Here is a 15,154-nt window from a genome sequence, read left to right as displayed (position 1 = left end):
TCTTGAATGAGAAGCCAACAGCAAAGAAAAAACAAGAAAGCCCAGTTGCCTCCTGAAAAAAGCACCTTTGGGACAAGGTGGATGACTGAGAATCTCCACAGACGTTTTGAGTCTATGGTTGCAGAATTGTTTGTTTCTTTCCATTTTCTCTCTTTTCTTTTGGATTTCTCTCATTTGTCTTTCTGAGTTTAACTTGGCTGATTTGCTCTCCCTTCCTCTTTTTCCTTAGATCCTTTTCTTTTCCAGTCAAATGAAGAAGAACAGGAACCTTCCGCCCTGTTTGATATGCCACACTTGCAAGTGGATGACCCAGATTTCCAATCCCTGCTCACTGTTGACAATATAATTAATGACACTTTTGGAGATGATGACGATTTAATGAAGCTTTATGCTAAGGTAGAAGTAGGTCTGTGTCTGTAGGACCCACACACAATTCTCTACATGTCCTTTGTTCCTCCCATTCTTTCTTGCCTACAATATACAATCAAGGGCATCGACATATAGGTAAAATATACTCTGGTTTCTTTTAGCTTCGCTCCACAAATCTTTGGACAAACGTTTCTCCCATAAATTGCCACTATTTAACCATCTAAGTTATTTCTTTTCTTAACAGCTATTTCTTTAATCGTGCCTGGATTGGGGCAAAGCTAGGGATGGACAACCTCTGGAATTGTTGAGCCCTTCCTTCCTCCCTCCCTCCCTCCCTCCCGCACACGCACACCTTTATAGAATTCAGGAAAGCTGAAATTCGTTGACTTCCAAAAGGCTTGCAAAAAGCAAGTTTGGGGAAAGGAAATATAATGTACTAGAATCTAGAAAAGGAGTGGGGGGAAAAGATACCCAGAAATATAAAAATGATGTGCTCCTTCAATTATTTGGGTAAGATGGGGACCTTTTGAATTAATGGTTCAGCATCCATCTAATTTATTAGCAGGTGTGTTGGTTTTTAAAAAAAATATCACACTTGCTGCTTGCTAGAATTAAGAGTTACCATGACAGTAATCAACGACTAATATTGAGCTTGCATTTCTGTTTGCCTTGCCTCTCAGCTGTAAATTTGTAAATAAATAGATGCTACAAAATATGGCTTTGGTCTGCATTCTTTATGGGAAGCTGACCCAGTCAAGCTGTTCTGGAATTTCCCATCATTTGGAGAAGTGGAAAAGACCAACCAGATCAAACTGTACTTTGGTAACATTGAGTAAATACGAGCTGCACACACCAACCCTTTTCCTCAAATCCACGCGTGCAATTTTGCTATCCTCTGTCTGGGATCTTTCTGCTTTTATTCACTCCTTTTATTTAAATAAAAAGATTCAGATCATGGTCAAATTCCTGATTTTGGTATTTCTGTCCTGTCAAGTATGTGAGGCACGGTCTGTAGATACAGATGTAGAGGTCTGTGATAATAAATTGTAGGGGTGATGTCATTGGCCTACTAGTGCAGCACAGCTGTTCCCAGCATTATGTCTTCCAAATTTTAAGACTTTTAAAAAGTTTGGCAAAATTCTGATTTATTATAAAATATTGAACTAGAAGTGTTAATGTGAGACACCACCAAAGGGAAGGTTCCAGGAAAACATTGTGGGAGTCCAGGCGCTCTATCAGTGATGCCCCCATAGTTCCCATCATCCCACCGTTGTATAAAAGATGTCAATGACAGCAGCTCCGTTACATTAATTTTGCATAGTGCAGCACTGGATGAGTTCAGGCAGCATTCTGCTCTGCCCCTGGAGTATACTAGAGGGGAGGAGGAGGAAGTCTCTCACCTCTATGTCCTTTCTCCATTTATGGAACTACTGAATTCATTTCAAATACACAAATGTAGCTTTTTATTGCAGTCAATCATACAAAATACATAATCCCTCAAAAAAGGATGAACGTAACATTTTACATTGTAAATGAAAGTGTGAGATTCTTGACTGATCCCCCCACTTTTGATATTAATAGTTGGCACTTAAGTTTTCCTATACATTCTTGGTCACTACTGTGTTTCCCCGAAAATAAGACAGGGTCTTATTTTCTTTTGACCCCCGAAATAAGCGCTTGGCCTTATTTTTGAGGTGCAGGAAGCAGCGAGCGCAGCCACTTCATGGCTGCTGCTGTGTTGCAATATTTTTGGGGAGGGCTTATTTTAGCACATGCGCTCAAAAGCCCGATTGGGCTTATTATCCGGGGAAGGTCTTATTTTCAGGGAAACAGGGTAGCATGGCCATTCATGACAGGAATTGAGCCATATAAATAGAAATAAATACATTAAATAAGTATATTAAATAAATAAGAGCACATCATGGATACACCCTGTTTCTCCCAGGTCCCACCCTCCCTCAACTTCTATGTCTCGTTGATTTTTTGCATTCCCAGGGAATTGAATTGTATTTTCTGGATAACGTGTGTCAAATGTGTGAAGGTTTATAATGGAGTATTCTCTTTCCCGCCCCGGCATTGTTGTAGCTCAGATGGTTACAGCCCTATTCAATGTGGCACAATGGGAAAAGACACGTGCCACCAAAATTGCAAACAACTGCAGGCGCTGTAAGATGACATCCGCTACATGCGATTTCTCCCATTCTTGCAGTGGTTTAGCTGGACTCTTGCTTTCATCCTGTGGTTAGAGAAGAACATAAGTCAGATCTGCATTAGACCCAATTATCAAGGTGTCAGCCCTTGTGAATGCTCATCCCAGCAACACGTTTGGGTGCTCGACTTAGAGAAAATCATTTGGCACGACTGTGACTAAACAAGGCTGAAGAGAGACATTTGGAGCTATAGGTCCCCTGACTTTCTTGTGTTTACAGTGTGAGAGTGGCTATGAGAACAGTAGTGGTGTCAGGGGTATAACTTTACTCCAGTGGTGAAATTCATTTTTTTTTACTACCAGTTCTGTAGGTGTGGCTTGGTGGGCATGGTGTGGCTTGGTGGGCGTGGCAGGGGAAGGATACTGCAAAATCTCCATTCTCCTGCAGTGCACATAGAACGTAGTTCAGGTAATGGTCTTTTCCACCCTACTCTAGGGGAAGGATACTGCCAAATCTCAATTTCCAGCTCTCTCTGGGGCCAGCCAGAGGTGGCATTTGCCGGTCCCTCCGAGCTCAAAATTTCCGCTACTGGTTCTCCAGAACCTGCTGGATTTCACCCCTGCTTTACTCCTATAAGAGCTTTCCTAACATTGTTAATGCCTTCTTGAGAAGTAGTCCAGTAGCGACAACCAATCCTTGCTTTGTTACAGTGTCCCTGTAATCTCTTCCTTTTGCCTTATAAACATACTTACTTCCTGAAGGATCTTCAACAAATTAGTCACAGCTGTTCGGAGCCCAGTTGTAGTATCTGACTTTGCATACTGTGTCAAAAGTTCCTGATAACGGTGAAGGCCCCGACGAATCTTCATCAGACACAGCTAAGGCAGAGAGAACAAAAGCTGTGGGTCATTTTAATTTGATTCACAAACCAGACTTGGAGATCCTTCAATAGAGGGAACTTGTTCAAAGCTACAGGCTTGTATGGCCCTCCTTACTTAGTTGGGAAACTCTGGGTCATGGGTTCTTTTAACTGTACTCAATTTGGTGGGCTCGACACAAAAGAGCCAACAACACAGGTCTCTAGGCAACACACAGAAGCACTTCAATACTACTAAACATCCTTCGGGAGAGGGCGCGGCTTAGAAATAAATAAATATTCTAAACACTCGTCTCCACAGCTGCTCTTCCTACTAGTACTCCTTGGGGGTACTGATAGAGAAAAACATGCCATTCAAGGTGCTTTGAGCTGCCCCACACCCCTCCCTCTTCTCTTCCTCCCCCTCCCCACACCCAGCTTTTATAGGCAACTTTTATAGGGGCTTAAGACAGGACAAAAGCAGCACAGATGCTGCCAATCTTCTGGGCAGCCATTCTGCTCTCACACTCTGGTAAGAACAGAATGGGTGTTCTGCTTTCGGGGGGGGGGGGGTATCTCCAAACGTGGCAACTTTTAAGATTTGTGGACTTCCAGAATTCCTCAGCCAGCCAAGTTGACTGAGGAATTCTGGGAGCTGAAGTCCACAAGTCTTAAAAGTTGTCACATTTGGAGACCCCCGACTAAATATGAATGATGAGGTCTGACTAGGGCTGCTTATTGAAGAAAATGAGATCAGATATGTACTATTTTTTCTCTTGTCATGCAAAGTTGGAAACCTCTTCTTCCATCTTGGCCCTCTTTCGCTTTGATTGCTAGCTATAAACATTGTCCTTCCCATAAAAATGGCCTTCACATTCATCAGCTCAAAGGACAATGCCAATTGCACTTAGACATATATGCTGCTTCACAGTGCTTTACAGCCCTCTCTAAGTGATTCCTGCATGTATGCCACAAATGATTTAGTATTAGCCAGATTTCTCAAGCCCCCTCATGAAGACTCTGAATGAGATGCATTCTCTGCATATTGTATTTCTGTAGGGCAAGTCCACCTTTTAGAGAAATTTGGCATACCCACAATAGATTTTTATGCAAGAAATCTCCAGAGTTACCTTAGTGAGAGGGACATAATATGTATTTAATAACAATAGAATAGAATAGAATAGAATATAGTAGAATAGAATAGAATAGAATAGAAGAATAGAACAGAACAGAATTCTTTATTGGACAAATGTGATTGGACAAAATGGATTTGTCTCTTGTGTATAAGCTCTCAGTGTACATGTAAGCAACAAATGATAAATCATAATCATAATTTTTCCTTCGAACACAATTGAAGCACTCTTGTTCTGTTTCGTACAATTAAAGCCATAATAATTTACAATGTCTTCATGGCAACATTCAACCATTACTTAAGTAAATATAAAGCCTGTCCGCATAACTATTATTTTTGTACAGTTACAACTGGATAATTTTAGAAACTCTCTACATCACTAGTGGAGAAATGTATTTAAAAAAAAATAAACAGTTATAGTCTTAACTGATTTGCAGCTGTTCTTGGATTAGTTAAAAACCACCCAGATTACAGAAATCACAGACTCGTAGAATGAAGTATTGCTTCAATACTTCAATATGTTTGTGACATTTTTAAGCTTTTCAATATGGCTTGATTTGGATAGACATAATTACCGTGCTATTCTTGCTCAAGGAATCTGGATCACAATGATCATTGCATTCAATCCGCCGAGGCAATGCAATATTTACCCGTTTTTCCTAGGGGAAAAATACAGAAGCACTAAATACTGTATAAAGATGTACATTGAGCATACTTGAAAAAAATAAATGTTGGAATACACCCATCCCTACCATATACATCTTATCTTTAATCTTGTTCACCTGTCTCTTTTTCTGTTCTGAAATTATAATTAGTAGAAAATGTCTGTCTATCCCCCTCCACCTGTTTCTTTGTGTGTATTCAAGCAAAGACTGTGCAGCCATTTTTCAAGCATTTGGATAAGCGCAAAATTAAATGATCCCTCCCAGGTCTACATTTCTAATCGTTTTTGAGTAGGACTAGGGAGACAGAAACTCACAGAAGTTTGGACCAAACACACTTTCGACCAATCCACTTCACAAATGTGATGGTCATAAAATGAGGAGATACCCTCCCCCAAATTACAGCTTCCTTGAGTTCTCAGGGGGAAAAAGGCAGACTAAAATTTAATCCATGTTTAGAGTGAGAAAGATCAAATGGAAAACGTGAGCAAGATATTTTAATTTCAGCAGTTCTATGTAATGGACCTTGTCACATCTGTGGGTTGTGACAGTTTAAGAAAAGCTGAGCTGCAAAATGTGGTCTTTCATAGGAGCCTAATCTGCCTCTGAATCTAGTCACAAGTGACAAATTAACAGACACGGAGAGATGGATGTATGAATACAAGTGATCAGAAAACTAAAAAACAGATCTCAGATGACAACGCAAAGGTGAATCCAAATTGGTCTTGAAAATGGGTAGGTCAAGTAGCTTAACAGTATGTTTATATTTGCTCTTCACCGAGGCCTTCGGTAAGGGAGGAGACCTTGACTATATCATACTTCCTATATTTTTCTTCATTTTTAATGTTTTATTGTAATTTCTTGGTTTGTTGTGAGCCACCAAGAGTCATTAAGAGTCATTGGCATAAACGTTTAATATATTATGGTTTCTTGCAAAGTCAGCTGCATGTTTAGACTGGAGGTATTTTTATCTGGCTATAGACATAGATAGGCAGATGATGATATACACAGCAACATGAAATCACAGCTGCCGGTTCTTTAGCTGATGTTAACCCTCACTCACTTCAAGCCCTTCCCAAGAACTTAGGATCTCATAATGTATTGGCATGTCCAAAGTGCGGCCCGGGGGCCAAATGTGGCCCTTTTTCAAATTTCAAGCGGCCCGCAGCCTCTTCTCCCCACTGGAATTATTTGTTTAGTCTTTCATAAAATACCGTATTTTTCGAAGTATAAAGATGCATCTTTTTCCCCTCAAAAAAGAGGCTAAAAATCTGGGTGCATCTTATACACTGAATACAGCATTTTTTGCCTCCCAAAACTCTGCCCCCTTCACCAAAATGGCTGTGCATAGCCTTTAGGAGGTTTTCAGAGTGCTCCTGGGGGCTGTGGAGGGCATAAATGAGCAAAAAATGGGCCATTTTTTTGCTCAACTTTGCCCTCCCCTAGCCCCCAGGAGCACTCTAGAAGCCTCTTAAAGGCTATTCATGCCCTTTAAAAAAAAGGTCCATTTTCGTGAAAAATGGGCCATTTTTGGGAGAGTGCAAAAACTTTTTTTTTTAATTTGCCTCTTCAAAATCTTGGTGCATCTTATACTCTGAAAAATACGGTAGTCAATTCGCATTTAATGTTAAGGGTTCAAAGAATGGGAGGCTGAATGATCGGCCCCACACATTTTCACCTCACCAAATCTGGCCCTCCTCGCAAAAAGTTTGGACACCCCTGTCATAATGTATTGGCATGGTATATATCAGAGGTGTCAAACCCGCGGCGTCATGGCAGTGTCACATGACATATTTTTCCCCTTCACTAAACTGGGCATGGGTGTGGCCATGTGTGACACATCTGGCCCATGGGCTGGGACTTTGACAGCCCTGGTATGCATGTAGATCCAAACACTGTGGTCTTTTGCAATTGACAAAGTAATATCTAATAATATGTGTACTTAATTAAATTAAGCTATTAAAACTGTCATTTTAATTCAACTATATTAATTAAATAATTAATGATAGATAGATAGATAAATAAATGATAATACCAAACAACAGCTTCTGCCTAATCCATCTCTAACCCTTGGGAAGGACTGAAAATGCCAAATATGCCAAATCCAGTTTAAACATCTGGCTGACTGTGCAACCAATCATGATTATTCACCAGAAAAAGAAATAATATCCAGCAAGATGTCATACACATGGCGCATATTTGATTTAGGTTAATTGGCTGGGACTCGTTTAGCAGAGCCTTAGTTACAGATGAACGTCAGGCACCTAAAAATCATTTTATCTCATATTCACGGGGCCTGAATATTTTCAGTTATGCTACATCAGTGTGGCTAAGCGTTGGGGAAAGGATGTTTTTCCCCCTTAGTCATGTGGACACAGGGACCAACCATGCTGCAATACTAGAGTAACAAGTAGGGGGAAAAGCAGCAGTTGCATCAGAGCATGTGGTTTCAGAATGAAAAGCAATAAGATCGAATATGAAACTTTGAAAAAAGATATTAAGTTACAGGTGGGGACAGTTATATGAAAAATATCAGAATCAGATTTGTTTTATCGGGGACAAGAATGTTCTAGATAAGAGCAAAAGTGGTTGAGATTTTCCATAAACCGTTTTACGGGAAAATACTTTGGAATGGCTTTCTCAACGTTTGCTGTCAGATTGTGGATTTTGTTTCACTTTCTTTCATCAGATGTGCCGATGGGTGTACAATATTGGGAATTCTATTCTGTATTCACTCTTGGTTGCATTGGTTCACGGGTATTAGGCAAGATGGCTGTGTGATTATGACCTTTCACGTTTCATGTGGGAAAAATTAAGGGAAGCGGTTGGTAGATTCCCCTAACATCACCTGCATCAACTATCTTCCTGACAGATACAGGTAGTTCTCAATTTACGACCATTTATTTAAGGGCCATTCAAAGCGACAACAGCACTGAAAAAGTGACTTACAACTGGTCCTCACACTTAAGACTATTGCAGCCGATCCACGGTCACGTGATCAAAATTTGGGCATTTAGCAGTTGTTCGTGTATTTAAGGCATTTGCAAGGTCACATGATCGCCATTTGCAAATTTCCCAGCCAGCTTCTGACAGCCATAAACAATGGGGGAAGTCAGATTTGCTTAATGACCAGAAGATTCACCTATAATGACTTCAGCGATTTGTGTAACAATGGTGGCAAAAATGGTGGTAAAATTGGGTGCGGCTCATTTAACAACTACCTCACTTAGCAACAGAAATTCTGGTCCCAAGGGCTGCTTGTATCTCTCAAAGCCTGTTACTGAGTTACCAGATTAAAAGGACAGTAGATCAGGAAAGGAAGAGGCAGACAAAGAAATGGAGTAAACTATTACTCCGTGACCATCATCCGTTTGAGGGGGTTAGCAGAAGAGTGAGGGGGCTCCTATTCTTATCCATGTGTCTTTGTGGTTCCTGGAAGACAACAAGAACCATATTTTCATAGTAGCACCCCCAACTTGTCTTAGCTTAGGTGATAAAGAGGGGCTTGTGTGGATATTTGAAAGTTAGTTGTGTGGAAATTAGGTTTTCTTTCCTGCAGTCCAAATTAAAATAACCAGAGAGGATGGATGAATAATGAATGAGGATGGATGGATGGATGGATGGATGGATGGATGGATGGATGGATGGATGAGAGAGCGGGAGCAAGAGAGGGAGAGAGAATGAAGAAAAAGATCTGCCTGGCAGCCTAAAATTGCAAGTAGGGCTGCCAATCCCATCCTCAGCTTCATTGTGTAATTTTTTAGGACATAAGCTGGGAGAAACATAAACATGGTATTTTAACACTGAGTACAGTATATAAAAAGGGCATAAGGAATCTTTTGACAACTAGAGAGGCATCATTATGTTGGAGGCTATAAGGAATAGCCCTTATTTGGAGCCAATTTGTGGCAAGTGTGATTTTAAGACATTCCAAATTCTTGTCTGCTTTTCTTCATATTTGGATAATGCTTCAAGCCTGCTCTCAAATCTTGTCACTTTTCCCATGAAATGCTCCCTTTTCAATACTTTCTCCTGTTAAAACCCTGAAAACAAGCCTCCTCTTTCAGCCAAATCCTTGTCCTTAAGCAAAAAGAAACAACTCAGTTATGGGGTCCTTGTCTGCACGAAAAGCACCAAGCTCAGAGAGCACCAAGGGGCCCCACAGTTCAGCCCGAGCTACAAATATTCTCTTCTATCAATAACTCAATTGGAAGTTGCCTTCCCTTTATCTTGCTCCTTTCCTTATGCATAAAGAGCCCAAGCTGACAGGCAGCTGAACCTTCCAATAACTGACAACTCTAACATTATTAAACATGAAATCCAAATTAATCATGTTAGCTATATTTGGTGCTAGAAGCGTACAAGTACATTAAATAAAATCACACTTGCTTCTGACCTGACTTCACCCAAGGGGGAAAAAAAGATTCAATATGGAGCCTTTTTACTCTTGTATGTCTCCTGATCCGGAAGATGCCACACACACCCCAGCCTTAGGCTAAGGAAAATCAGACGCAACTTGATCTCCGGATCAGAAGATATATTTAACATTTCACACACATCTTTCAAGCTCTTAAATGAAATCAGGCATCTCATGACTACTATTTGCATTGCAGGGGGGGTGGGGGAAATGCCCATTGGAGAATTTTCGGATGCAGTATGAATGGGGTTGGCATTTAGATCAGAATTTTCCTCATCCAGATCCCAACCCTACTCTTACAACTCTTCCGGCCATCTTTTTGCAGCCCTCTAAGCCATTTCTTTGCTCAGTTGTAGTTTATGAAATAAACTACAACTAACTGGTTTGGCACAACATGGCAAATCATAAACCATAGCTTGCAAAAACTCCAGGGATGCACCGAAGGTTGTCAGTTTAATGCCTCACCTCAACGAGGGAGATCTCAACCGTGATGCCCCACCATAAAACCGTAACCCCATTCAAACCATACAATGGAGATGAAAGCTTGGTCATTTCCAATGAACTAAACCTAAACAAACATTTCAATTTGGCCAAAAGGTATCAAAAAAAAAAAACAACCCAACATAATTATATTCGTGATGAGGTTCTCCCTATCACTCTATCCTTTTTCTCTGCCCAGAGTTCCTATCTGGAATTTGGACCCACCGCATTCTGCAAAGAAGCCAAAGCATTCTCCTACTCACCACTTTCGTCACGTTCAGCTTCTGCAGATGCTTGAGGATCTCTTGTGAGGCAGTTTTGCAACCCTGCCAATCTATATCACTTTCCCAGGGCAGACTCACTCCTCTGGAAGCAGTAAGGAGGAGGAGGAGGTAAAGAAGGCTGCTCTGCAAAAGATGCCCTGCGTTGAGCATCATCTCTGAAGATTTTAGGCTAAAGTTGAAGTGATGCTGGAGGACCTTGTTTGATACTGGGAGTCAGAGGAACCAGGATCATATTTATCTTGCTGCTATAGGTGACTCAGGCATATAGCGGGGAATTCCACCCCTGGGGAGACAGGTGGGGGTGGTATTGCAACTGCACTGATGTCAGGGATCAGTGTGGCCTGATATGGCCAACAATTAGGGTGACAGAGCTTAGTCCACCAGAAAAGCAGAAGTGATACCCGTTTTTGGGCTCTCCGAAGATCAGTAACCTCAGAGATCAGCTCATTTGCCTAGTGATGCCTTTGGGCAAATCATAAATCCCCATTTCTCTCCCTACCTGTAAACATAAACACAGAGAAAAACCCCATAGTATTTTTGTGATCCCAGCTATTATCTTCATCAGAATTAGAAAATGATTGTGGGAGAGGAAAACAAGAATCTAATCTGCTGTCCTCTGACTGACATTAAGCCAGAAAACTTTTTGCTTCTCCTTGGGGAATCGGGTGGTTTTTCTGTCCACCCCAAGTTAGATTATTAATGTTTACACATTTGCTCTGTTCAAAAACAGAATAAAATTTAACAATCTGAGTTAAGAAAATATGTAAACATATAGTGAGTGTCTGCAGAGAATTCCTAGAGTGTTCAGAACACTAGACAGAAAAAGAAGAATCTATCAGTTCTTCTCAAAAATAAATTGACAAAACTTCAGGGTCCAAAAAATCAGAATCCATCTTATATCGTTCATAAATACGGCCAAGCAAAAGAGACACAAAGGTCACCTGTTGTGTGTTTGTGTGTGTGCGTGTGTTTATTTGTTTCATCTCTTTTTCTAAAGTGATTATTAGAATGAATCTGATATCTCTCTTCCAGGAAAATTCCACAATTATTTCCAAAAATTATAGTAACTGTTTTTAAACAATCCTGTCTCAAAAAGAGAAGGCATTTGAAAAGATCCCTATCTAGAATAAGGGGAAAAAAGGAAGAAACCTAAGGATAAACCCGGATAATTGAATGAATTTACATATCACACTAAGCCATAATTTGGTTCTTTATTCTATTCTATTTTCATCCTGCCTTTGTTATTTTATAAATAACTCAAAGCAGCAAACATACCTAATGCTTCTTCCGTTTCCCTCACAACAACAATCCTGTGAGGTAGGTAGGTTGGGCTGAGAGAGAGTGACTGCCCCAAAGTTACCCAGTTGGTTTTCAGACGAAGGTGAGGCTAGAACTCATGGTCTCTTGGTTTTTAGCCTGACGGCTTAACCTCTGGCTCTTAAACAATTTTAACATTGTATGTTTGTTTGTTTATTAGATTTATGTGCCACCCATCACATCTAGAAGTTGAATCAACCATAATAGCCTCGTTCATACCTTTGTCCATAAAAAGCTAGGGCTTATAAATCAGAAAAGTTGGATTTATGCATGACATTAAGGCAAAAGGAAACAAGAGATATTAAGGAGAACTGTGAATCTGGTCAGCATATATGAAGAATTCATGAGGCATGGGCTGCAGGCAAATGTCAGAAGCATTCCTGCATCCAGCCTCTATCCTTATTCTGGCATGATGTAAAGCAGGGGTGTCCAAACTTGGGAACTTTAAGACTTGTGGACTTCAACTCCCAGAATTCCCCAGCCAGCATGGGGAATTCTGGGAGTTGAAGTCCACAAGTCTTAAAGTTCCCAAGTTTGGACACCCCTGATGTAAAGCCCCTCTGAAGATACATAAAATCCCTTAGGCTTTGTCCCCCATTCTTTGGGGGGGGGGACTCAGCTGAGGCAGAGACAAAAAGGAAACTGAGGCACGAGAGGCAGGATAGAGGTCAGTAAATGTCATGCCAGCATTGGCTCAGTATTGAGTGGATAGCAGTGGACAAAGTGGGCTTGAAATCTACTGAGGTGGCTAGCAGAGAGCTCTTTCCTTTGTCCTGCTTACAATGCCTATGGATCTAGTCAGCAGAACGCTTCTTAGGTGGGCAGAAATAAAGCTAGGATTGGTTCAGAAAAAGTAGCTGATGAAATGGGACTCCCGAGGAGGCCTTTGGAGGTGAGACCTCCAAGGCCGCTTGACTGGAAGTACAAAGTTGTGAACGGAAAACAGAAGGAAACAAACAAAAATCAAATTTCTCTCATCTATATACTTTTTATTAAAGATTTTTGGGGGGAGATAAATAAAAGCTCTAGTTTCTCTCAGTGGTAGCTCTTCTTCGTTGTCTACTGTACAGGTAGTCCTCGACATACGGCCACAGTCGAGGCCAAAAATTCTGTTGCCAAGTGAGGCAGTTGTTAAGTGAGTTCTGTCCCGCTTTACGACCTTTCTTGCCACAGTTTGTTCAGTGAATCCTTGCAGCTGTTAAATTAGTAACTGGATTGTTAAATGAATCCGGCTTCCCCATTGACTTTGCTTGCCAGAAGGCCGCAAACGATGATGATCACATGACCCGGGATACTGCCACCAACATAAATATGAACCAATTGCCAAATGTCTGGATTTTGATCATGTGACCTGCAACAGTAAATAGTAAATATGAAAAACGGTCGTAACTCACTTTTTTCAGTATGGTTGTAACTTTGAACCAAGTGGTGGGATTCAAATAATTTAACAATCGGTTCTCTGCCCTAATGACCAGCTGGGTAGGCGTGGCTCGGTGGTCATGTGACTGTGTGGGCGTGGCCAACTCAACATCACTCACGTCAATGGGCGCTTCGCCTTAACTGTTACAATGTAACAAGGGTTAACCAGAGAGGCAGTTTCTGTAAGCAGGGCAATAAAGATTAGGCTAGAAACAACACCAGAATGTTTCCTTCCTGCCTTCCTTACAGGATTAGCCCTGTAAAGTGGGGGAAAAAACAACATGAGATTTCTTCCAACAACCGGTTCTCCAAACTGCTTAGAAAGTTAACAAACAGTTCACCTGAATAAGTGCGAACTGCCTGAAATCCCACCACTGCTTTGAACAGTTACTAAATTAATTGTTGTAAATTGAGGACTACCTGTACTGACTACTGGTATCTGGTTGTGCTTGGATTAGCTTCATCCAAGCCTCCCAAAGTCTCTTAAAGGAAAACTCTCCTGAGAATGGAGTCTCAGATCACTGAGGACCAAACTTCTTCAGCCTCCAAACCATTCATTTATTTCACTTTTCCCCGTCGTAGGACCTTTTCCATTGAGTCACCACAAAAACATACTGGTGTGACATTTGATGTCCCACTGTCAGTTCCTGTCCAGCCGCTGGGGTTTTTGTTCTGACTAGCTGATGTATGGTGTTCTTCTTATTTCGTGCCCCCATTATATGATTATTGCTGGATTTCTCTGAGGTTTTCGTTCCTTTTTGTTTTGTTTTATCTGCTTCGCTGGAGGAAGGCGGAAGACCAGAGAGATAGAGCATGATTAGAATGGCAGCGGAGAAGAAAGATCAGAGTGCTGAGTTGTCCGATTTAAAACTTCTGATACAATGAAGGCCTAGTAAATGGCTTAGTACTACTTGACCCCCTTATTATGAGTCCAGCTCCCTGTGACTCTGCATGAGTCCTTGTTCTGAACTTCCTAATGTATTCACCACAAGGCCGGGGTAATGTAAGACCTGTGGAAAAACAGCTGCTTCCTCTCCTGATCTGTACGGCAAGGCAATACTCAATACAGAGAATTCTTTACTACCACACAGCTGGCTGGAAGAAGGCAAGGATAGAAAAAGACACCATGCAGAGACACAGCAGGCAACGGCACCGTCAACAGATGCTTCACTTTCACAGTATGCAACATTTAATTGTTATCATGGCAGAGTAGCCATTCTTTTGCAATGCATCAATGTATTTTGTCAGCTTGAGAATAACTGGTTTAACACTCCACACAAGAGAGGAAATCCAGGTACTTTGATTGTCAGTCTTGCATATTAGGTGTTTTGCGTTGATTCCCACACCCACTCATCTCCTCTCTCTCAGTGATTCTCATCCTGGCTGGGGAATTCTGGGAGTTGAAGTCTCTATGCCCTGTTTCCCCGAAAATAAGACCCATCCAAAAAAATAAACCCTAGCATGTTTTAAGAGTGTGCCTGATATAAGCCCCATCCCCAAAATAAGCCCTACTTAAGAGCCTGCACAGCTGACTAGCTGCCCAGTCCATCTGTTTGCTCGTGGTGCTGCGGCAACATGGTGAAGCGGGGGTGGAGTTGCCCAACGCGCCCTGTACCAGCTTATCTCAGGAGCCCCGCAGCCAGGCCATCCACACCCTGACACCTGCCTCGTGGCAGCAGCACCAACAGCCATGTACAGCAGGAGTCCACGTGGCCGCTGGCCCACTTCTTCTGCTTGCTCGCAGCCACAGTGGAGCAGGAGGCCAAATGGTGTGATGGTGCTGCGGCAGGTGTTGGCAGGCGTCAGGGCATTGATGGCCTGGCTGCAGTCGCTCTGAGATAAGCTGGTGCAGGGCATGTGGGGCAGCTCTACCCCACCACATCACCTTGTGGCTGCAGCACTGGTGCATCGCTTAGCCTCCTGCTCCGTTGCAGCCATAAGCAAACAGAAGCAGACCAGCGGCCAACCAAGGTCCTGCTGGATGGGGCTGCTGGTGCTACCGCCGCGAGGTAAGGCAGGTGTCGGGACATGTGTGGCCTGGCTGTGGGGGGCTCTGAGGTAAGCAGTG

At 41.9% G+C, this 15,154-nt stretch overlaps 2 protein-coding genes across 2 annotated transcripts in view; one reads left to right on the top strand and one right to left on the bottom strand.

The window, feature by feature from the left end:
- The window catches only part of STAT2 (signal transducer and activator of transcription 2), a 44,938-nt gene extending 43,606 nt beyond the window's left edge, over nucleotides 1–1,332 (top strand). Inside the window, exon 24 of the mRNA XM_081934579.1 lies at nucleotides 230–1,332. Within this exon, the coding sequence (XP_081790705.1) occupies nucleotides 230–420 (191 nt within the window). The 3' untranslated portion in view covers nucleotides 421–1,332. The remainder of the gene's footprint in view (nucleotides 1–229) is intronic.
- Nucleotides 1,333–2,455: 1,123 nt separating this feature from the next.
- IL23A (interleukin 23 subunit alpha) lies at nucleotides 2,456–14,943 on the bottom strand (the record flags this gene model as incomplete). The annotated part of the gene is made up of 5 exons (XM_081961305.1): nucleotides 2,456–2,605; nucleotides 3,272–3,397; nucleotides 5,083–5,166; nucleotides 10,330–10,432; nucleotides 14,741–14,943. 5 exons carry the CDS (start codon nucleotides 14,941–14,943, stop codon nucleotides 2,456–2,458), a joined length of 666 nt encoding a protein of 221 aa, XP_081817431.1.
- Between the last annotated feature and the right edge of the window lie 211 nt (nucleotides 14,944–15,154).

This window comes from Natrix helvetica (genome assembly GCF_964273705.1).
Source record: "Natrix helvetica genome assembly, chromosome: 1".
Lineage (NCBI taxonomy): Eukaryota > Metazoa > Chordata > Lepidosauria > Squamata > Natricidae > Natrix > Natrix helvetica.
Note: the sequence above shows the minus strand (reverse complement) of the source record. Positions and strands in the feature narration are given on the sequence as shown.